Source organism: Sinocyclocheilus rhinocerous, unplaced genomic scaffold (genome assembly GCF_001515625.1).
Source record: "Sinocyclocheilus rhinocerous isolate Xijiao unplaced genomic scaffold, SAMN03320098_v1.1 scaffold1084, whole genome shotgun sequence".
Taxonomy (NCBI): domain Eukaryota; kingdom Metazoa; phylum Chordata; class Actinopteri; order Cypriniformes; family Cyprinidae; genus Sinocyclocheilus; species Sinocyclocheilus rhinocerous.
This window is the reverse complement of record NW_015656001.1, coordinates 296507-319928: the sequence shown is the minus strand read 5'-3', so window position 1 is coordinate 319928 and position 23422 is coordinate 296507. Positions and strand designations below refer to the sequence as shown.

Below are 23422 nucleotides of genomic sequence, written 5' to 3'. Positions count from 1 at the left end.
CGAACCCCCTTTTTAGCCCCGCCCAAAAAATCCTGAACATAGGATTGGTGAAAAACTGTTCAAAGGTCTAACTCCACTATTCAGTACTACATAGTTCACAGTCTTTGTAATGTGTTTCAGCAATACATTTGTAACATTTATAATGCATTCAGAAACAATTCTCACAATTGACTTTACAGGGACTTTAACAACTTATTTATGGTGATAAATCTCTCGCCCATCCCTCTTTTTGGATTTGTGCAATGACCCTGACTGCAACCCCAACCTGTACGTCAGCTCAGAGGTCATGGTTAGCAATTAGAGTAAATCCTAGAGGAACATTTTATTGCTCAAAGGTTGCTTATGAGAGTTATGCTTCATATAAGGATTTTGTCTCAGATGTTTCTCCTTTTAAATTTAAGATGGTTACATGCAGTATGCAATAAGTATAGAGCTATATGCATGAGTAAATATTTATAAAATTAATCTGGATAAACAGATCGGTGGATTTTGGAAGAATTTGATAAATGTTTAAGTACACTCTTAAAACTAAAGGTTTCAAAAGTTTTTTTTTTTTTCTCAGTGATGTCAAAGAAGAACCATTTTTGGTTTCCCAAAGAACTGAGCAGAACCATTTTTTTTTCTTAATCTTTTTTTCTTTCCCTTTTCCCACCTAAAATCATGCCGTTGTAACATAATATGAGCAGTCCATGCTCATAGTAAATGATCATGCTGAAAACTTACTCCCAGATACTCGTCTCACATAATAACCAGTGTAATTTATTACAGTACATCTCTATTCACTCTAAATAAGAGCATCTGCTAAATGCCATCAAATGTGATTTTTCAGAGCCTCACTCTGAGTTCCTCCTCATGCTCATGTACTTACATAGTAAGCAGACGCTTGCCCTACCAGTAACCCCACCCTTTGGGACCGGTTACCCTTACTGGCTCCCCAAAACAAGCCTAGCCAAAGTGGGTCAGTGGAGCTCTGGGCAATGTTGGCTTTGTTTATATGAGGCTCGTCTGAACACACTGATTTATTCACCACTGCAATCTTATTAGAGGATGAATGTTAATGGCTCAGACATCTTTTCCATCATTCCCCCTCCCCTGCGCACACACCTCTCTTTTAGTGATCTGTCGAGAGCTTTCTGTAAGTATGTGCAGACTTATGACAGCTGGGCTTTCATTTCAGTTACAAAACGTGATTCGAGTCAGTGAAACTTTCTGTTAACATCCCAGAGGACTTTTTATACTTGGAGGTTGCTCTATTGAAGCCCAGTACAGCTAATAGAGCTCTCAATTACACTAGCGTTCAAAAGTTTGGGGCCAGTAAGATTTTTATTGAAGAAATTAATATTTTTGTTCTGCAAGAATGCGTTAAATTGATGAAAAGTGAGAGTACAGCCTTTCTGTTCAAATAAATGCTGTTCTTTTAAATGTTCTATTCAAAGAATCCTGAAAAAAAGTATCACAGTTTCCACAAAAATATTAAGCAGCACAACCGTTTGATAATAAGAAGAAATATTTCCACCAAATCAGCATTATTAGAATGATTTCTGAAGGATCATGTGACACTGAAGACTGGTGTAATGATGCTGAAAATTCAGCTTTGATATCATATATATATATATATATATATATATATATATATATACACAACTATATATAGCTAATCAGAAAACAGTTATTTTAAATTGTAATATTTCAAAATATTTCTGTTTTCACTGTATTTTGATCAAATAAATGCAGCTTTGGTGAATAGAAGAGACTTAAAAAAAAAAAAATGTATATGTGTTATCATATATATATATATATATATATATATATATATATATACACAACTATATATAGCTAATCAGAAAACAGTTATTTTAAATTGTAATATTTCAAAATATTTCTGTTTTCACTGTATTTTGATCAAATAAATGCAGCTTTGGTGAATAGAAGAGACTTAAAAAAAAATAAAAAAAAACTTTAGAACAGTTGTGTACATATTAAGTATTAACTCTCAGATGTTTCTTCTAAAATAAAAATATAAATGAATTCCAAGATTGTTCAAAGAAGCAATACATCAATTTTCTGGTTTGAAATCCAGTTGTCCAGTCTTTGGGCAAGTGCACAGACAAGCTGCAATGAGCCAATAAAGTTTCGAAAGACGAAGGTTTTGTAAGAAAGACGAAGGTGAGGCACTAGGAAGCAGGATTCAAAAAACTTCGTCTCCTCAACTGTCTCATTCATATTTTTCATATTTTTCTTATTTTTGCCGTCTAGAAGAAACAACTGAGATGTTAAAGATATTTCACATGTGATTTTCCTTCCTGTGGGGTGTTAGTCATCCACAGGAGGACATGGAAATCAACTTCAGAGAGTTCAGAGAGATATGTGGAGTTTAGAGAGAGAAAAAACAGAAAAACAAGTGTGAGTCAGACTTCTGCTCTGTGTGCTAGCATGGAAACAGATTAAGGCAAGTCAGGCTACACAAAAAGTGTTTTTATTTGAGATAATGTAATAATATTCAAGCAAAATCTATTTACTGTTTGCATCAGCTTTTGGCATGACTGTTTGTGTCTCAAAAGTTTGTTGCAGTCTCAGAAAACATACATTTACAGTTTACACTGCTACTTTGAAAATTCTTGCTAGCCAAGATACAATCTACTCAAACTTTAATGTTAAACTACAGTTCAGCTACCTTTTTGAAAATGTTGTTATCTACACTATGTCAGAAACCATTACTTTAGCTAACAATTTACTTTATTATTAGTGTAAGTACCTAGCTATCAAGTAGTGTTGGGTTTGATTCATTTTCTTTTCTATAATCCGTTTGATTAATTCAGACAGTTTGGCAATAGCTTGCTAGTATACCCTTACTATTTCTGGCTTTTAAAAATATGGCAGAAATAGTAAGATTAGTACGGTAGCATGTTATTTTGAATTCAGCCCCTTTTTTTAGTGATTTGGTTTGTTCAGATGACTCATTTCTATTAAGTGGTTCAAAAAAGATTTGCTGTTTGCATATGACTCATCATTCAACAGTGATCACAAAAGTCACTATATGTTTATTTTCTGTATGTATTTATTGTTTATTTATTTGTTTACATTTTATTTTGTATTAAAAGACAATATAGATAAATGCAGCTATATATATATATATATATATATATATTATATATATATATAAAAAAATAATTTATTCATTCATTTATTTATTTTTGTATAATATAGATAAATACTGCTGTTTTAATCCATTAGTCATTCATTTATTTAATAGCTGAATTGTGTATATTTTTCATCAGGTTTGATTGTTTGTCATCATAATTAGGATCCTGGTTGTTTTGTTGCCAGAAAAATACTCCTGTTTTTTAAATGGTATAATTTGCTAATTTAGATTTTGAAGATCAGCAAATACTTTGTTTTCTAGATAGACAGAATGATGTTGTGACAGACACGGCGGGACCTGATTAATGATTGGTCCTAATCCAGTCCTGATCCTTCTCAGTCACTGGGTTATTACCACTGGTGGTCTCCGAGTAAGAGCGTTCTCCATCTGGGAATCACCCTTACACCACCCCAGGGATCCAGGGATCAACTGGGCTGTAGCCTCTCTAAGCCCAGTCAACTGAATATCACAAACATTTGGCAGTACGAAATAATGTGCCATAACCCTAGTAATTTATTTATTTATTTTTTCAGGAATTGAGGAGTGATGACTGTGGCAGCGCTGGTAAACCACATGTTTAGAGTTAAAGAAGGGGTGCTGCTCTTGGTGTGGCTGTGTTTAGGACGACAAGCTGCACTGACACTTAATTAAGAGGCTGTGCAGTGCCAAGCTTTACAAAATCTCTCTAAAAGCCATTCTACATGGTCATTGTGAGTTCCCAGTTCATTTTTAACGGGAAAGAGGTGACAAAAATATTGTACCACTATCAGTGTACCATGTAAAATAGCCTGCACTTACTTTTGGTCGCTTTAATAAGAATCCATCTGCTAAAAATGACAGTGTAGCCCTATCAGTGATATTGCTGAATCCTCACCACTTTGCATATTTAAAGTGGCGATACAATCGCGACTAGCTTAGATGGAACATTTTGATGAATATGAATATTTAAGATGCATTTTGAGGCTGTCAGGTTGAATTTATTAATACAGCGCTTTTAACAATACACATAGTTTTAAAGCAGCTTTACAGAAAAGCATTATGTTAATGTTTAAAATATCTTAAAATCTTAATGCCTTATAGTCGCATTTAGCTGATTGAGATGGGCAACAGTTTACATTTTGTGACAAATCAAGCAGTTGGAGATATGCTATATAGTATACAGTATATCACCCGTGTGAATATACTGTATGTATGCAGATAAAGTACATACTTATGTATACAACTTTATATAAAGAGCTGGGTGATAATATTGTTACGTTTTGCAACAAAATAAAAAATCAGGCAGTTGAATTTATATCTAACTTTTAATATTATGCTGAGCAATTTAATATAGTTTACATTTTTCGATTATACAACACTCAAGCAGTTGAGATTTACTGTATAATACAGGTAAGTTGGAATCAAGAATGAATTGGATTTTCCAACCCAATTTGACAGGAAAACATAACTATTTTACGAAGTGATTTTGTATGATTTTCTACGATGTGAATAGCATGAAAACGTACAATTTTTTGAAAAAAGTAAGCATGAAGCGCACACCTAAACATTAACGTCACTCAGGCACTAGCAGACTGTATGAAACATACAAATGAGATTCGACAAAATGTAAAATAGTTAAGAATGACCATGATATTGTGTTGCATCTTCAAAAGTACAAAAGTTTTTTTTTTTTGTATCACTTTTGCATCACGTTGGTTTTGCAGCATTTTATAACATGTAAAATATGTGCAACCACCCTTATGCATACAGTATTTTTGCCAACAGAGTAGGTGTCCTGACATTTTTTTATTGCAACAGGCAAAAGTAAAACTATCTGTATATATGTTGTTCTTGATAGAGGAAGAGATGGCAGAGTGGAGAAAGAGAGAGAATTGGTGAAATGGAGGGGAACAGAGGGGAGGTTTGGTCTTAAGAGAGATATTAGTGATGGAATGACATGTCATCAGTACATCTGTTTCAACTACTGCTTGCTACTGCTCAGCTGGGGCTGTTTGGCATCCATCCATCTCAGCACTGCATGCAATACACACACACGTACACACAAACACAGTCTTAGCCGGACCATCTGTCCACACGGCAGCTTCATAAAATGCCCATATTTATACAGAGATTAACGGCACAAATTCAACTCTCATCTAGTTTAGACCAACATTTCCAGGTGCACCGGCATAGTCGTGCTGCTAAACAATGCTCTTTCAGAGTGAAACAAAATTTTATAAAAATTTTTCATCTTTTACCTTGTAAAATTATTTTTCGAAATTGTACCTTAAAGGAACACTCCACTATTTTTGAAAATAGGCTCATTTTCCAACTCCACTAGAGTTAAACAGTTGAGTTTTACCGTTTTCGAATCCATTCAGCAAACTCAACTGTTTAACTCTAGGGGAGTTGGAAAATTAGCCTATTTTCAAAAATAGTGGAGTGTTCCTTTAAGATTAAGAGATGACAGATAATATAGTTCCTTTTCATAGAAAATGTAAGCATAAATTCGAGTATGTTCCACTTTACGTTGGTGTACTGTATGTATACAGGTAAATAGGATGTCCTATATCCAGCTTTTAATATATCCCTGAGCAGTAATGTAGTTTACGTTTTTGATAGTACAACGATAGTATAACAATTTGCTAGGGCTGTCCTCGACTAAGGATTTTGCTGGTCGACTAGTAGTCGTTCATTTGAAGCATTAGTCGACTAATCGCACGTTTATTAATAAACCATTTAAATCATGATAATGCGCCTTTAATTGCATACATAGCCTAATAAGCGCTCAAGCACACGCATAAAGCTTGCCACACAAATAAACGTAGAATCTTTACAGATTCGAAAGATGTATTACTATTATCTGTATGACCAAAAATGACCAGTATTTGAGGAGCAAGTGAACGCGCCGGCGCCTCCATCTGCAGTGAGCGCTGTTCAGCTTCCACTCTCCTCACACACACTTAAACAGCGCACATTTCTCTAGGTTAACATTAGATTGAGCGGACATGTGAAGTTGCTAATACTTACATATTTCAGATGATAAGCCATATTTGAGAGCTGTATGACCAAAAATGACCAGTATTTGAGGAGCAAGTGAACGCGCCGGCGCCTCCATCTGCAGTGAGCGCTGTTCAGCTTCCACTCTCCTCACACACACTTAAACAGCGCACATTTCTCTAGGTTAACATTAGATTGAGCGGACATGTGAAGTTGCTAATACTTACATATTTCAGATGATAAGCCATATTTGAGAGGTCGATGAATGATAGGCGAGCGTTTGGATGTCCTGTATTACCATAGACTAGCCGTTACCATAACGATCTGTTAGTCACGGACTGGGTGACTTCGCCTGTGGAGTGTTTTTTTTTATGTTTTTCTGCGACTAAGCGACTAATAAAATTTTGGTCGACCAAGTCTTTTCTGGTCGACTAACGATTAGTCGACTATTAGGGAGCAGCCCTACAGTTTGCTATATAATACATTCTGCTTAACATTAATGCACTGTATGCAACCGGTTAAGGTTGTATGTAGCTGTGTAATTTGTTATTAATAGTTACTAATTTGATATATTCAAGCCCATTTCCACCACTGAATAAAAAATAAAAGATGGCAATTGCGACTTTTTATCTTACAATTCTGACTTTTTTCTTCGCAATTGCAAGTTTACGTCTTGCAATTCTGAATTTTTTCTCAGAATTGTGAGATCTAAACTTGCAATTGCGAGAAATAAAGACTTCTTTCTTGCAATTGCCAGTTTATATCTTGCAATTCTGACTTTTTCTCGCAATTGTAACTTTTCTCACAATTGCAAGTTTACATCTCACAATTTTAACTTCTTTTTTTCAGAACTGTGAGATATAAACTCACAATTGTGAGGGAAATTGTGAGTCCAATTCTGAGGGAAAAAGAGTGACTATTTTCTTACAATTGCGAGTTTATATCTTGAAATTCTGACCTTATAACACGCAATTGTGACTTTATATCATGCAATTTCAAGTTTATATCTCACGGTTCTGACAAAGAAATTTAGAATTGCAAAATGGAAACTCGCAATTGCGAGAAAAAAAAGTCAGAATGGTGAGATAAAAAGTTGCAGTTACCTTTTTGTAAATATTTTATTCAGTGGCAGAAACGGGCTTCCATATTATCAGGTGTTATCTGTGTAAAATTTGAAATCAAGAGTGAATTGTATTTCTTAACCAAAAACATAATTTAAAATAACATTTTTAAAATGGCGATTTCATATGAATTCACACAATGTTAAGTGTACGAAAATGTATCATTTTTCTAAGATATAAATAAAACAGATTATTGGAGTCTGTTTTACAAGAAATTACTATTTAAGTATTTCTACTTCAAAATTTCATGTTTAATTTGATGTGTTACTTGCTGTTTCTTTGTCATTATTTGTAAAAAATATCTGAGTGAGCAATTTCTGAGTGAAAATTGTTTCTACACCCATTTTTTCTCCCCTCATTGTACTCTCTCTCTCTCATGTTGTTCCAAACCTGAATGACTTTCTTCTGTCCAAACAACGTTAGAGCCTCTTGACTTTCATTGTATGGATGAAAAGGAAGAGGTGTTTTTCAAAACATCTTCTTTTGTGCTCCACAGAAGAAAGTAAGTCACAACATTAGAGTGCATAAATTATGACAATTTTCATTTTTGGGTGAACTATACCTTTAACCTAGTTAAGTAGCCTGGTGGCTTGTGTTTTGTAATCTGGTCTGTGTTTCTGAAATCACACAAACTCACTTAGCCTGTCAGTTGCAGTTATATCAGATGTTCTTTATACTTTATAGAATTTAGCTTTTACTTTTTTGCAGCTATAAACATGAGAGAGAGAGAGAGAGAGAGAGACTGGAACAAAAGAATGCAAGAAAGAAAGATCTTGACTAAAAGCCCTGAAAAGTGGGTTGGGTTGGAAAACGGGCAAGAGAATGGGTGTAGAATGTAATTTAGATAGCATGCAAAGTTTTGCTGAAGAAACAAACACGATTAAGAGAGTGTTGAGATCTGGGAGGGTGGATGAGAAACAGCTGAGGGGCTGAATAGACAGGCTGCTTTATACAGCCCACTGTAAGGATGCATTTAAATGCATGCTCACATCAACACGCCCGTCACCTCGCTCTCCCTCCTGGGATTGAATGCCCTCTGTGGCACCGTGCCAACCCTGTTCTCCTTCGTCTCACTCGGGGTTGGCGCAGGCACAAAGGGGCATACAGGATGCTGTAGTGAAAAGGAGTGAAACCTCAGACCCCCCTCCCGTGACCACCAAGACTGTGAATGAAGACGACTTCCTTTCATTATAGACATTTACATTTGAGTGTGTGCATATGTGGATGTGGTTGAGGGAGAGAGAAGGGCCCAGGGTTGCAGTCTTTGCAGATCATATGTGTTTGATTGCTTGCAAATGTTTCGGTTATCATCAGATTTGTGGTGTGGTGTATTATACATCTGTTTTTCTTCAATAGGGTTCTTGCCTTCTCCGGCTATTTGTAGCTGTCTTTCCCACAATTATCTGCATGATGACCTTGGATTGAAGCTCTTTACTACTTGCACAAGGTGCATTTCACGCTTAATGTGATTTGCCCAAGTAGGACATGTTCTTGGAGAAACATCAAAAATGGCATGAACCAATCAGATTTTTAATATATAATTTATAAATTGTATTGTATTGTATTTTAAATTATAATGTAATTAAAATATTCTATAATTTAATATATATATTAAATTATATATACATTTTCTAATCTAAAATATTATTTTAAAAAATTTATTTTAAATTATTTTAAATAAAAACTTCAATTTATATATACATAATACATGTTTTATTCTAATATAATTTATAATTTATAAAATATTATATTTATTTATTAATATATCAGATTTCATCTTTCAGTCTGCACCTTTGATGTTGTTTGCTGGTCTGTCCTCAAACCTACTGTTATGTGCACAAAATGGATAAGGAATAGTTTAGGAAGCTGATGGAGAGGATGCAGATCCCCATGTGCTTCTATTCCTGACAAAAGCCAGATGCAAACCCCTGAATTCTGCAACCTTTTTTGGTAGCAGCATTTTCATACACACTTAAACATAATATTGTGACACTGGATTGCCTTACTGGATTTTCAAGGCAAATGCCACTGTGTTTTAATATGGCAAATCCTGACAGTCTTTGAAGTTAGTTCACTGACTTTACTACTACTGGGACAAGTTCAGAACTGCTGTTAAATCCAGTCTAATGCAGTGTAGAAGAAACTTACGGTAAGATAGAGGCAGTGAACTTGTCATCCACCTATGTCTGCAAAAATGAATGGTAAAAATTGGTGTAGAAGATGCACTGAGCCCCCATGAATAATTCATATGGAACCAGAGACTACATGGGGAATCAAAGCACATTTTTGGGAAGCCAATAAGGATTAAAATAGTGTGTCTCTTGTGTGTCTTAATATGGTGCGTTTAAAGTGTAACTCATTTCAAAAATGAGTGTGTGTTGGCGTGGTATTGTCTGCTAAACGAATCCCAGTAAGAGCCATGTTGCTCCAGGTTGTTTTCATTGGAGAAGAGGCGGAAAAATTGGCTCTGCACTGGCCCCTAAAACCTACTGGTCTTGAACCAGGAACTGCTAACATCAGAGGCCAATACCTGGGATAATGTCAGCATAGAGTGATGTTTTCTGAACAGCAAATTAATATTGCCAAGACTGATGCAAAACATATTAATATCGCTCAAAAGAAAAGGCTCATGCATTGGATTTACAGTGGAAACACCACATGCATTCAGTTGATGTTGCTGTTTGTTCACAATACATTTTACAATTATTTTATTTGCAATTACCATATTTGAAATAACTGCTATGAATCTCATTCATTTTATATTAAATTAACTTCTGACCAATGCATTAAAATCTGTTTCTGGAAATACAAGCGAATTATCAATTTGGTGGAAAAGGCTTGCATGTATTTCCCTTTCTCTGTCTTGCAGGTGCAACATCCAGGACTACATGTGGCACAAGGGTGCCCGCTGTGAATCGGTCATCACGGAGTTCCAGGTAATGTGCATCGCCATCGGGGCCTCCGCTCTCATGGTGCTCCTGCTCTTCATGATCGTCGTTTGCTTTGCCAAGAAGCTGCACGTGCTCAAGACTGAGAATAACAAGTTGCTCAAGCGCAGGTGAGACTCTGACCTGTGTGGTACTGATTTTTACAGAAAGTAAGACAAAGTGGAAGGGTTTATGGATTAAATGCTTTAAAAGCCCATGTTGTGTGGTAGAATTAGGAACAAATAAATCGCACACAGTGAAGCTTGCCAAATATTTGTGTAGCTATTTAAATAGCAACAGTTCACTCTCATGACCTTCTTCAGGCATGTACCTGTACACCATCAAATGTTTGAAATAATTATGATTTTTTTTTTCATGTTTTTGAAAGTCTTTTATGCTCACCAAGACTGAAAATGGTAATACTGTGAAATATTATTGCAATTTAAAATAAGTGTTTTGTATTCGTATATTTTAAAATGTAATTTATTCTTGTGATTTCAAAGCTGAGTTTTCAGCATCATTACTGTCCAGTCTTTAGTGTCACATGATCCTTCAGAAATCATTCTAATATGCTGGTTTGGTGCTTAATTATTCAATTATTATGATCAGATATTATTAGTTATAAATTAATTAATTACTAATACCGGTAATAGTTATAAATGGATCAGTGGTGAAAACAGCTGTGCTTAATATTTTTATAGAGATTGTGCTGATTTAATATTTTTTTCAGGATTCTTTGATGAATAGAAAATCAACGAACAGCATTTAAAACAGAAATCTTTTTGTCGAAAATGTCACTTTCAATCAATTTTAATGCATCCTTGCTGAATAAAAGTTTTTTTTTCTTTTTTTGGAAAAAAAAAATCTTTCATTTCTTTAAATTGTAATTATCTTTCACAATATTACTATTTTTATTGTATTTTTTTATCTAATAAATGCAGCCTTGGAGTGCATAAGAGGCTTATTTCAAATCATTTTAAAATCTTAATTATTCCAAAATTTTGATTTGTAGGATTGCAATACGGAATAGACATTTCTTTAACATTTTTTAAAATACTTATTTGATATTTAAATGTTTGTTTGAGGTGGAAATAAACCTGCTTGCCTAGTCAAACCTGTTTAGCTTGCTGGTTTCAGATGGATTTTAGGGACTTGTCAGCAAGTTAAACGGTTAAACCAGCTTGGAAAGCAGGAAAACCAGCTTTAAGAGACCCCAAAAATGACATTTCTGTCTTCATTTACTCACCCTCAAGTTGTTCCAAACCTGTAAGAATTTAGTTTTCTGTTAAACACAAAAGAAGATATTTTGAGGAATGTTGGTAACCAAACAAGTTGCTGGTATCCATTGACTTCTATAATATGGGGGGCGGGATACTATGGAAGTCAGTGGCTACCAGAAACTCTTCAAAATATCTTCTTTTGTTTTCAGCAAAAGAAAGAAATTCACAGGTTTGGAACAACTTGAAGGTGAGTAAATGATGACAGATGACTATACCTTTAAATCAGCTGAGACCAGCAACCCAACTTTAAGCTGTATTTTACAGCAGGGTAAAGCAATAACAAAATAAAAGTTTAGCTGAGAGAAACAAAATAATGCAGAAAATGTTTTTGTGATGTCTGCAGCATTTTTAATTCCATGAAAAGTGTTAGTGTTACGATAGCGCAGCTGCTAATTGAATGCTGCGGAGACCAAATAATGCAGTGAGTGGATGGTGCGCTAATGCTTAGCGTGCTGCGCTAGCAGCGGGCAGACTGCATGATGTCACGGAAGCTACAGCTGAAAGTAGGGCAGTGCGATGGGGGAGGAGGGGCCGGCTGACCTACATACAGCTGTGAGACCCAGGGGGGTGTGGGGGTGGAAGCTACAGCCAGGAATTAAACAGCGCACACCCTCCTCAAAGAACAGAAGGAAAATGATGAGGGAAAAGAGGAGAAACTGAGTTTTATAACTGCAGAGGAGGGTGGCCATGTTTGGAGGTGAGAGTGATGGAGAAGAGGAGAAATAGAGGCAGCAATGCTACAGATGAGACTAGTTGTGAATACATCAGACGCCCACCTCTCCATCTGCTACCAGTAAATGTGCTCAAATTCACTCAGCGCTAAACAAGATCAAATCTTCACATCCTATAGAAAGGGATGGGATTTATTACGGCAAAAAAAAGAGAAGAAAGAGGATGTTTATCCTATAAATTCTCAGTTTAGGACTCAAATTTACATCATGTGGCGACTCAACACTAAAACACCAAAACCATGCAGAGACCTACACTATAGCATTTAAAAGTTTGCGGTCTGGAAGATTATTTTAATGTTTTAATGTCTCTAATTCTCTCCGAGGGTGCAGTCACTTGACAAAATAATAATAATTTGATTGTGAAAGATTATTACAATTTAAAATAACTGTTTACTATTTTAATACATTGTAAAATGTCATTTATTCCTGTGATGTGAAAGCTCATGATTCTTCAGAAATCATTCCAATATGCTGATTTGGTAGAAATTCTATTTTAACCAATGTAAAAGTATTTACTCTTGATCAATTGAATTTGTCCTTGCTAAATAAAAATAATACTTTCGTTCAAAAAAAAAAAAAAAAAAATTAGTTCTAGGAAATCTGTTTGGAGGAACTAAATTAGCTCCTACTTCAGAGTAGAGTCTAAAACAGTTTTGTAGGAACTACCAGTGACGTAAGTGTACACTGATTGGCCAAATACATACGAAACACCAGCTACCCAGCATTTTTAAAAAGCCATGAAAAAATATTTAGGCTACTACACAAACATGGAAAACTGCGATAACGGCATTTGGCTACACTGTAAAATCCAATAGTTTACGCTTAAAATATTCAAGTAGCCACAAAGGAACCAATGACATAAATAAAGCAGTGAGAGGCAGCAGTGCACTAATATGTTGCTAATGTGCAACATAACAACAGAAGAAGAAGAAAAGAAAAAGAGTCTTAATAGACTTTTCACTCATTTCCTCCATGTCTGCAGCTATCTGTCACTAGTTGCATTCACTCGTTTCCCTTGGTAGAAATTTTATTTTAACCAATGTAAAAGTATTTTCTCTTGATCAATTGAATTTTTCCTTGCTAAATAAAAATAATACTTTCGTTCAAAAAAGAAAAAAAAAAAAAAAGGTTACTGACCTCAAACTATTGAACATTAGTGTAAGTCCTTAAAACACCCTGCAACAGAAATCTTTTTTTTTTTTTTATCATAACATTTTTGATTGCTTCTGTTGTCATCGTTTGTAAGTCGCTTTGGATAAAAGCGTTTGCTAAATGACTAAATGTACATTTGCTAATATTGGAAGTAATAGGTCTTATTTTAAACATTTTTTTTCCAATTGCAAACACTCAGGTTACAGCAATACTAAATACTAATATCTTTTATTTGATTCTATTTATTTTATTTTAATTTGATTATTATTTATTTATTTATTTACATCTTCTATTTATTTTAAAACAACAGATGAAATTGTTTAACTTGATAATATGAGCCATCATATTAATTAGCAGCCTTTAATAATAGTAATATTGTCTGAAGTTTCCTGTCCATCTATCCCCCTGCCAGCCAATGATTCAGGTTATTTTATATATATATATATATATATATATACACACACAGGAGTCTTAATAGACTTTTCACTCATTTCCTCCATGTCTGCAGCTATCTGTCACTAGTTGCATTCACTCGTTTCCCAAAGTCATCATGAATGTTGAATTTTCAATACAGCTGAAATATTTGAGAGAACATCACATAAGCTAGCTTTATACATTGATGTTGATTTTCCTAAAATGTTTTTTTTTTTTTTTTTTTACTCACCATTACAGTGAATTAGCGTTCTCTTTGTTTGGGCACTTGGAACTTCGTTTGTATTATTATAGGTTTCTTCCTGTTCATGCAGCAATGCATCATGAAATTGGAGTTATTTGACTTCAAGGGAAGAAAAGTAATAAATAGGTTGCTTTTTAAAAGTGATCTATCTTCAAATTAAATCATTAGTGCATTGTTTTGTGATTACTAACAATCTTTTACAATTTCATTGATTTTCATGAATACCTTGAGAAGCTTTTTATTGGGTTGATATAATACTTTCATATTTGTGGTAATATGCTCAAGTCACACACAGACTTCAACATTCAGCACACGAATCACAACAATGGTAACAATTCAATTTCATTTATTTGGATTAATTGTAACAATAAACATTTTATTTGCTCTTTTTGTTGTGCTACTACTGACACAAGACAGCAAATAAAATTGGAAAATAAAAACAACTACTGTAAAACAAAGAAATTGCACAATTTATTCATGCCGCAATGCACTCTGGGAGTCAGTAATTCTAAGTAGTAATGTTCCTCAGATCACAGATTCAATTAAGTTAACAAAACTTAAATGGCTTAAGTAAATTTCACTCAAGTTTATCAAGTAAACATTTCTTAAATTTTTTAGGGCAACCAGTTTCCTCAAAATTTTGAAGTAAACTCAACTTATCCGGGTTTAGAGTATACCTGTTGTTTGCAGCGTTGTGTTCTTTTTGCAGCCTCAGTGATAACACTACAAGTTTTCATAGGAGATTCAGTCTGATTTTCATGCTCTTTCAATCACGTAAATTGTGCGTTTATATTCCATCTCCGTTATCACGAAACCCACGACACACAACAAAAACAGCGCCGATCACGGTATCCTCCATTCACCGGTTGTTGACGTTTGTAAATGCCGCTAATAAAGACGTCGCTGTTGGCCGCTTCAGAATTCCTGCTGCCGGTGCGAATGCAACCAGGAAAACGGCCTGAGGGGGGGGGAATGGTTCTCTAGGAACAACCCTGCTGGCTAGTTCCTAGAACTACGCAGTGCGAAAGCCCCTATTTGAGAACAGGAAGAGTCGAGAAGGAAATGGGAAGAAACTGCGATCTACACATAAGCCCATGCAGGAAGCTTAATTTATTAATTCATTTGAGGTCATTTAATGGTGATGAAATGTCTAGAACTTCTAATATTTTGAAAAGACTTTGATATTTGTTGAATTTGAGAAAAAGGCGTGATTTGTCATGTGGTATGTTGCATCACAGGTTGTGTACTGAATGTGTGTCTAAACTTCTGCCTCCAAAGCAGTCCTATAGAATTGCACTAATGTTCTCTTCTCTTATTCTCTTTCTCTCCTCTGTCCTTCATAACCTCTGTATTCATGATCCCCTGTATTTTCCATTGTGTCCTTGTCTCTCTCTATACCTCTCATTTTCCCACAATGCTCCCTCCATTCCATCACTCTTCTTCTTTTTCCCTTTTTTTCCCGCCTCCCCCTCTCCCCGACCTCGCAGCAGTAAGTACCGTCCTTCCTCGGAGCACCACAATGATAATTTCTCGTTGTCCACCATCGCTGAGGGCTCCCATCCAAATGTAAGGAAACTTTGCGACACCCCTCCTAACCTCCCTCATGCCCGTGCTTTGGCTTACTATGATAACATTATCTGTCAGGTAACGTGTTTCTCGTCTTTCTCTTTCCTCTCCCCCTCCGTCCCCTCTCTGCATGGACCCCGAGCGTAACCTTTGGTAAGGGAGGGGGTGCACAGTGCACAGAGAGATGGGAGCGTTTTCTCCGCTGAAGAGGTCTGCTTTCAGATAGGAGTGTGGTTACTGAGGCAACAGTTGTTACCATAGCAACAGGGTAACCGGGAAACGGAGAAAAAAGCTGGCGTTTTTTTTTTGTTGCGAGCGCCGCTTTGGATGCTTCGTTAATTGTGGGGCTCGGTGCTGTGGCTGACCCGAGTCTGTCAGCCTCTCTCCGACAGGCCATCCATCTGCCCCGCCGTGTCTCTAGATGAGCACATAGTCTAGCCTGTAGACACGCTCTTTAACAGCGGTTTGAGAGACTCGTGGGAAAGCGGCCCTATTGATCCCATGCAAGAATCAATACAGAGGCAGACCTGGAAGACACATTCTCCCCCGACACATACATATACATACACACCCAGACCATTTGTATTAAATGTAAACGCAAGCGAGAGGGTTGAATAATTTTATTTGCACCTTTTGGAATTTGGCTATAGGTGATTCTAGGTTTCTAGGTCCGATCCGTGAAGTTACAGTTGAGAGGAATATTTCTTGTTTTATGTGTGAGAGGTTGCGAGTTTGAGTCTATAAAATGATTTTAGAAATTTTTTATTTAATTATTAATTATGTAATTTTATTTGATTGATTATTTTTTTATAAATCAGAATTGCATTTGTTTGTCAGTAAATCTGTAATGGTGGTGTGGATGATTTTTTTTAAAGCAATATTTTATTATTACAATATTAATATAATATTTCTTAATTTATGTGTGAATAATTATGTATGTCTTTTAAATTTTTGAAAAATTAGCATTCATTTTATTTTATGAAATATAGTAATTAATCTTTTTATTTATTTTAATTTATTATTTTATGTGTTGATTACATTTTTTAAATAAAATATGATAGCAGAAATGTAATTTAATAATATTTTATTATTATTTATTAATTTGTAATAGATTGATTTTTAAAAAATAAATTAGAATTTAAGTAAAGATATTTTAAAATAATATAAATTAATAATAATTTATTATTAATATTAATTACAATTAATACATAATGAATTTGATTAAAACATAATTTAAATTTTTAGTATTTTTATTGATTGATTTAGTAAAAAATAGAACGACAGACAAAATAAATAAGGATAGCAGGACATTTAATTATTATTTTATTGTTATTGTTTTAATAAAATGTAATTTATTATTCAGTTTCATTTATTTGATTAAATTAAAAATAGAATTAAATTAAATGTATTAATTACAGTGATTAATAAATAATTTTATTTTAATTTAGTAATTTTTGTTAAATGATTTTGTTAAAAAAATAAAAAAGGACTACATACATTATTTTTATCCATTTTTAATAGATAAAGTTTTTAACAAGTAAATTCTAATTAAATTTTTTAGGTTTCTCAGTAGGTGTATCAATAATGGTGGTGTATGTGGTCGCATTGTATTTTGTGATTTTGTGTTTTTGCTTTTTGTTCAACTGGAATAAAGAGAGTTAAGATTAGATGTTTTCTGACTTGAAGGAAAGATAATTCATAATGTAACTTTAAGGTCTAGAAAGGGAAGGAAACCTACTCAGATATCTTAGTCACTGTTTGCAGCAAACATGATGAGCGATCACACAATGACAGATTTTTAAGGGTGAGTTAATGGCAGCATCTCTGGTTCCAGCATTGTGCCCTGATTGCAGACCTTGGACTCCGCTGAGAGAGCCCACCCACGCCACCCTCCTCCCCCTCACCCCGCTCCCCTTCTCTCTTCCTCTGCACCGCTGCATGTCTGACTCTTCACACGGGCCTCCTAGTGGTCCTGTGATCTGCTGCTGCTTGTCCACTGCATCGCATTAATATACCTGTCTGTCGTTTCACTCGTTTATCCTGGTTCAGAAAGATGAGAGGGTGAGTGGGCCAGATCTCACCAACCAATGAAGTGTTGAGCGAAAAAAGCAGGATAAACATCTGAGATGCAACGTCTCACTGCTGCCCATAGGTGGCGTAACACTTGGCTAACATGTCTGCCGCATGGGTAGATGTAGATCTAACACGGGCGTCATTCTCTTCTGTGGGATAACCATAACACAGCTTTCTTCTCTTTTCAAATCTGATGTGTCTTGGAAAATACATTATTGCAGTGGAAAGCAATGGAAAATACAGTATTTTTTTGCAATAGAAAAGATATGTGCATTTTTGAGACCCTCGGTCATTATGTTTACTACAGCCCAACGGTGGATTGTTTAATAAAAACAGTCTCAAAAACTCTCAATACGTATAATATCTGTATTGCATATACCCATCCATACAGTTGCCATCAATTTCAGCCTGGATGCATCAGTCAGATCAAAGTAACTACTTTTTAGTACTTTTTTTTTTTGGTAAACCTTTGGGCAAAATGGACATGAATTCAATGTCTTTGGTACCTGAGCTCAGGATTTTTTTTTAAAGAGAATATTGATTATAATTATATTAAATTATATATATATAGTAGTGCAACTCAAGGTCATATTTTTAAAGGGATAGTACACCCCAAAAATAAAATTCTGTCATTATTTACTCACCATGATGTTTTTCCAAACCTATATGTTGTTTTATTCCATGAAACACAAAAGGAGACATTTTTGAAAAAAATTATATATCTCTATGCCAAAAAATGAAAACATACACACACACACACACACATACACATTGTATAATTTTTTTGTCTTAAAAATAGTCTGTCTTGTGTGCTAAATTTCAGATCTTTTTAAACCATATGTTTGATATCTTTGTGATGAACAGATCAAACTTAAATTTAAAATGATAAAACGGATTATTTGAACAAATAATGACAGAATTTTCATTTGTGTGTTATCTATCGCTTTAAATCTAGCACACAGTAAGTGTATGTATATTTTTGGATTCCGAGCTGAAAACCTAAAGACGTTAAAGGGCCATAGACATAGTCCCACAATGTTGATTCTTGGGTAAAGCAAAAAAAAAAAAAAAAAAAAGTGGCACTAAGGTTGGGAACACTTGTCCATTCAGTGTCTCTTGTCTCACCACTGGAGGATCTTATACACAATGGGACCTTTCCCTGTCTTTCTGTCTGTCTTTCCCTGTCTCTTTCTTTGTGTCTTAGTCTCTATCTCTGTCTCGTTCTGAATGGAAATTATATTTATGAGGTATATAATCCTCTCAATGCCCCCACCCCTCAGAAAACCATGAGCAGATACACCTGGGAGTGTAAGACCAAAGAGGAGCCCGACTGTGAGGTAAGACTTACAACCCCACAGCTCCGCCCAAAGGACAGCAGCTGTCCTTTCATTGTGCTGTTCTCCTGTCTATCAAACTGTACTGACCAATCCTGGCCCTTCTTATCGTCATCATCATAGTGAAACCAAACTAACAGTATGGTCCATTTAAAGTCTTAAAAAATAGTTCAACCAAATGTATAAGTTCTGTCATCATTTACTCCAGTTGTTCTGAACCTGTATTACTTTTTCTTCTAACTTCTTTCTCTTAAACTAAATATGATAAAAAGGGGTTTTTAGAGAACAGCTACAGAAGAAATGTATACAGGTTTGGAACAACACGAGGGTGAGTAAATGATTTTTAGGTGAGCGTCCCTCTAAAGAATATAATAATCATCCATTAGTGGAGTTCACATCTGTGGGTGTATATTGTTTCAACTAGAGTTGTCTGCAGAAATATAATATGCCAGTATGAGATCAAGAATGAGATAAATTCTCCAAATCCTTTCAAACACTCCATGACCTTCAGACAATATAGGACACCAAAATTGATTGTCTCTTCCGGCCGAGGCTTGGAGCTCATCATCGCAGAGAAAACACTCCTGAAAATGAAATGCATGCCATGAAACGAGGAATCTCTCAAGACAAGGGGGGGGGGCAAAATGTGGATAGTCAGGCCTCTTTATTACCATCAGCTCAGAGCTGCTGCTCCACGGATCGATATGCGCTTGAGTAAAAGAACCCGGCTCTCTCTCTCTCTCTCTCTCACTCCACACACAGACCTGAACCCTCAGGGAGGGTCTGTGACTTGACAGATGTTTTGGAACGAAATAGACCATATATAAACTAGAGCGGAAAGGTCAGATAAGTGAAGTGGTAGCTAAATATTCTTCAGTCAGTGATTTTGACGACTTAAAGGAAGAGGTCAGTTCAAAAATGTCATTTATTCACCCTCATGTGTTGTTGCAAACCTGGCTGACTTTCATCTGTGGAACAAAAAAGAAGATATTTTGAAGAATGTTGGTGACCAAATAGCAAACATTTGGCATTCCACAGAAGAAAGAAAGTCATAATGTTCATTTTTGGGTGAGCTATCTCTTTAAGACAACACATGGACCATGCTAGTACACCGAAAAAGCTGGATCTGTCCAACTAATCACTGCAGATTTGACCCCTCTCCTCAACACTTTCCAGATTTAAAATGTATACAATGAAATATTTTACTTTATTCACAGAATATGAGTGTGGACCCACTGCTCTATTCCCATGTGCCCTTTGTCCTTCTGTCCACTCCAGTTTTGTGCTATAGACCAGTGAAGCCTCTGATTCTAATGTACAGTCTCCCTTCCTTGTTCCTGTCTCATCGTCTCAGTGCCCTTCCTCAAAGCTTTGCCGTTTACTGCAACTGACACTTATTTAGGTTCCATTTCTAAAGCTCAGTTTTAGAACAGATCAATGATGTTAAGTATATACATTTCAATGCCTGATAAAATGCATATACTTATATACTACCTTTAAAAAAATATAAATACTGCTGTTCAGCAGTTTGAAGTCGGTAAGACGTTTCTTTTAAAAAAAGAAGTCTGTTATGCTCAGCAAGGCTGTACTTATTTGATTCAAATACAGTAAAAATTGTAATATTGCAAAATATTACTACAACTCAAATAAACAGTTTTGTATTTCAATGTGTTTTAAAATTGTATTTATTCCTGTGATGCAAAGCTGAGTTTTCAGCATCATTACACCAGTCTTTAGTGTCACATGATCCTTCAGAAATCATTCTAATATGCTGATTTGCTGCTCAAGAAACATTTCGTATTATTGTTGAAAAAAGGTTTGTTTAAAGCTTAATATTTTTGTGGAAAACATGACTTTTTAATGTATTTATTTTTTTTTTTTTTTTAGAGTTCTTTGAATAGAAAGTTCAAAAGATGAACATTTATTTGAAATAAAATCTTTTGTAACATTTTAACTGTCTTTCCTGTCAGTTTTGATCAATTTAATCCATCCTTGCTGAATAAAAGTATGAATAATTATTTTTTTTTTAAATCATATTGACCCCAAATTTTTGAATGGTGGTGTATGATTTATAGACATGATTATTCAAGAGGGAAAAAAAAGAGTTGTTAAAAGTAACTATAGGGATGATTCGCATTATAGCTTGCCTAGTCTTGATTGGCTAATACCTGTCAGCAATCTCTCCATTGTTTAACTGTCTAATTAAACTTAATATGAAACTGCATTAAAGAGTAACACATTTACATGATAAGAACAACATGATAGCCGCCACTTCTCATTAATAGCATAGCTAATTTTGACAGGAAGAATGCAAAGAAATACTCATCAGTCATCTCCATCATGACTCTTTTCATATCCAAAGAAAATCCCTCAAACGTCTCAAGAGAAGTGTAATCCACCTCCCCATCCAACCACAAATAAAAAGCACATTTTCTAGTTTCATGCCGACGGAAGAAAGGACGCCCTCTATCCAGTAACCATGGAGGTGGCGTATCCCCACATCCTGCCCGAAGTTACAATCTAAGTCATCGCTGAATGGGTAAATCATCTTTAGTAGTCTCAATCGAGATCAAAACCTGACACACTCGTGCCTTAACCCAACTACACCAAGGAACCAGAACGCTTCATTAGCTTCTAGCAAAACTAGTTTAGCTCAACCAGCTTCCCCTAAAAAAACATGCTAGCGTCACTATCACTGGATTGAAGGTGTCAAGTTATCCCTAAAACAAGTCGATTTTGTATCATTCATTTGTTTCAATTACTGCATTAATTAAAGGCCACTGAATGGTTATTCCACAGAGAGAGAGAGCTAGGCTTTATTGCTATGGCAGGTGAGCTCCTCTTGCCAGAGCTCTTGTTTCAGTCCATGGCTTTTCCTGTTCACTGGCGGGACAGGAGTGTGGGATGGGGCTGTATGAGTTTTGATGGGTTTGCATGTATGCATGTGTGTCAGGACAGGTGGATCATACAGCCTCCGCTCTGCCCAGAGGAGAAAACATCCTCAGCCATTGATCAATCAATCCTCAGCCAACTGCAATCAATCAATTTATTTGACGCAAGATCTGTTCCCGCAGTGCCGTCACACTCCAACTATTTGGATGTGATGCCAAAGTGTTTTGAAAATAGTATCTACTTATTTATTATTATCATTTGAATTTATTTTATGTTTATGTAAACAACTACATTTATTCACTAAATGTAGAAATTTTGTTTTTGGTTTGGTCGAAATTATTTTTGAACATTACACTAAATATATATATGTTTGTTTATTTATTTATCTATTTATTTATTTTATATCTTTACAATGGCACATTATGTAATTAAACAACTTTTTTGTTAAAGTAGTAGGAGATGTAATGAGCAATATGATTTATTTATTTTTTATTTTAAATACTTAAACATTTATTGGATAATTTGCAAATGATAGTAAGTAAATAAATAAAGAATGCTCATAACATCTCCTTTAATACTTTAATGGATTTATTTATTTTTATTTCATTTTTTTTTATAAAGTAGTACATTATGAGCATGATTTATTTATTTTTATTTATTTGTTTATTTTATTTTTTATTTAATAATTTAACAGCTTTACAATTGCCCATTATCTAATTTAAAAAAAAATTTATTAAAGTGGGAGAAGTAATAAACAATTTGAGGTTGTTGCAGAGGTCTAACATTGGACTGTCTTTTCCCAGGATGATCCTAATACCCAGAACAAGCTGGAGGACCCCGTGAAGGCGCCCCCACCCAAAGAGGACGAGTCACTGAACATCCAGAACTCGCTCACCCCTAAGCACGAGAACCATAAGGTGCTGGGCGAGGAGAACTCTTCGGAGGTAAACTCGCTTCAGAACAACATGATGTAGAACAGAAACAAAAGCACCCTACGCAACCACGTCCACGATCACTTAAAGCATCGAGCAGCAGACGCTACGAGCAGCCACACCCACCACACCATCACCACATGACAGAAAACTTTAAAAACCCCGCCCCTCGTACCCACTCAGTCTCCGCCTCCTGCCCCGCCCCTTGTTGCAGTCTTTTTGCCCTGTAGTCGACCCGCCCCTGACCCAGCCCTTAGATATACACACACCTACCCCTGCCTAACTGAATTACGGCATGCGTTGGTGTATATTGTAAAAAAGAAGAAAAAAGTCAAACATATTCGGGGTTTAAAATATAAAACGTTGTCATAAAAGAAAAAGCTACTGAGAGGTTTTGATGTTTGTCTGACTAATTCAGTGAGTATGTATAAATATATGGAAAAAATGCTTGGATTGATATAAAGAAAAAAACACAATGTGTCTTTGTTTTGATGTGATTTCTAATCCTTTGATGTACTTGTTTTATTTTGTACTTTTTTGGGAATATAAACTACAAAGAGAAAAAATCTGACAGTTGTTGAAATAAACCTTTTTAACACTAAAGTCCTTGTCCCTGT

The 23422-nt window shown here is 35.2% G+C and overlaps 1 protein-coding gene across 7 annotated transcripts in view; it reads left to right on the top strand.

Moving 5' to 3' along the window:
- The window catches only part of LOC107719119 (chondroitin sulfate proteoglycan 5-like), a 34127-nt gene extending 11162 nt beyond the window's left edge, over nt 1–22965 (top strand). The window contains exons 3-7 of one of the 7 annotated variants that reach the window (XM_016526470.1): nt 10112–10300; nt 15496–15574; nt 18928–18984; nt 21419–21520; nt 22677–22758. In XM_016526470.1, the coding sequence (XP_016381956.1) occupies nt 10112–10300; nt 15496–15574; nt 18928–18984; nt 21419–21505 (412 nt within the window). In that variant the 3' untranslated portion in view covers nt 21506–21520; nt 22677–22758. Of the gene's footprint in view, nt 1–10111; nt 10301–15495; nt 15653–18927; nt 18985–21418; nt 21521–22676 lie in introns of all 7 variants that reach the window. The other 6 variants (XM_016526468.1, XM_016526465.1, XM_016526467.1 and 3 more) reach the window with 6 other exon arrangements.
- The last annotated feature ends 457 nt before the right edge of the window (nt 22966–23422 follow it).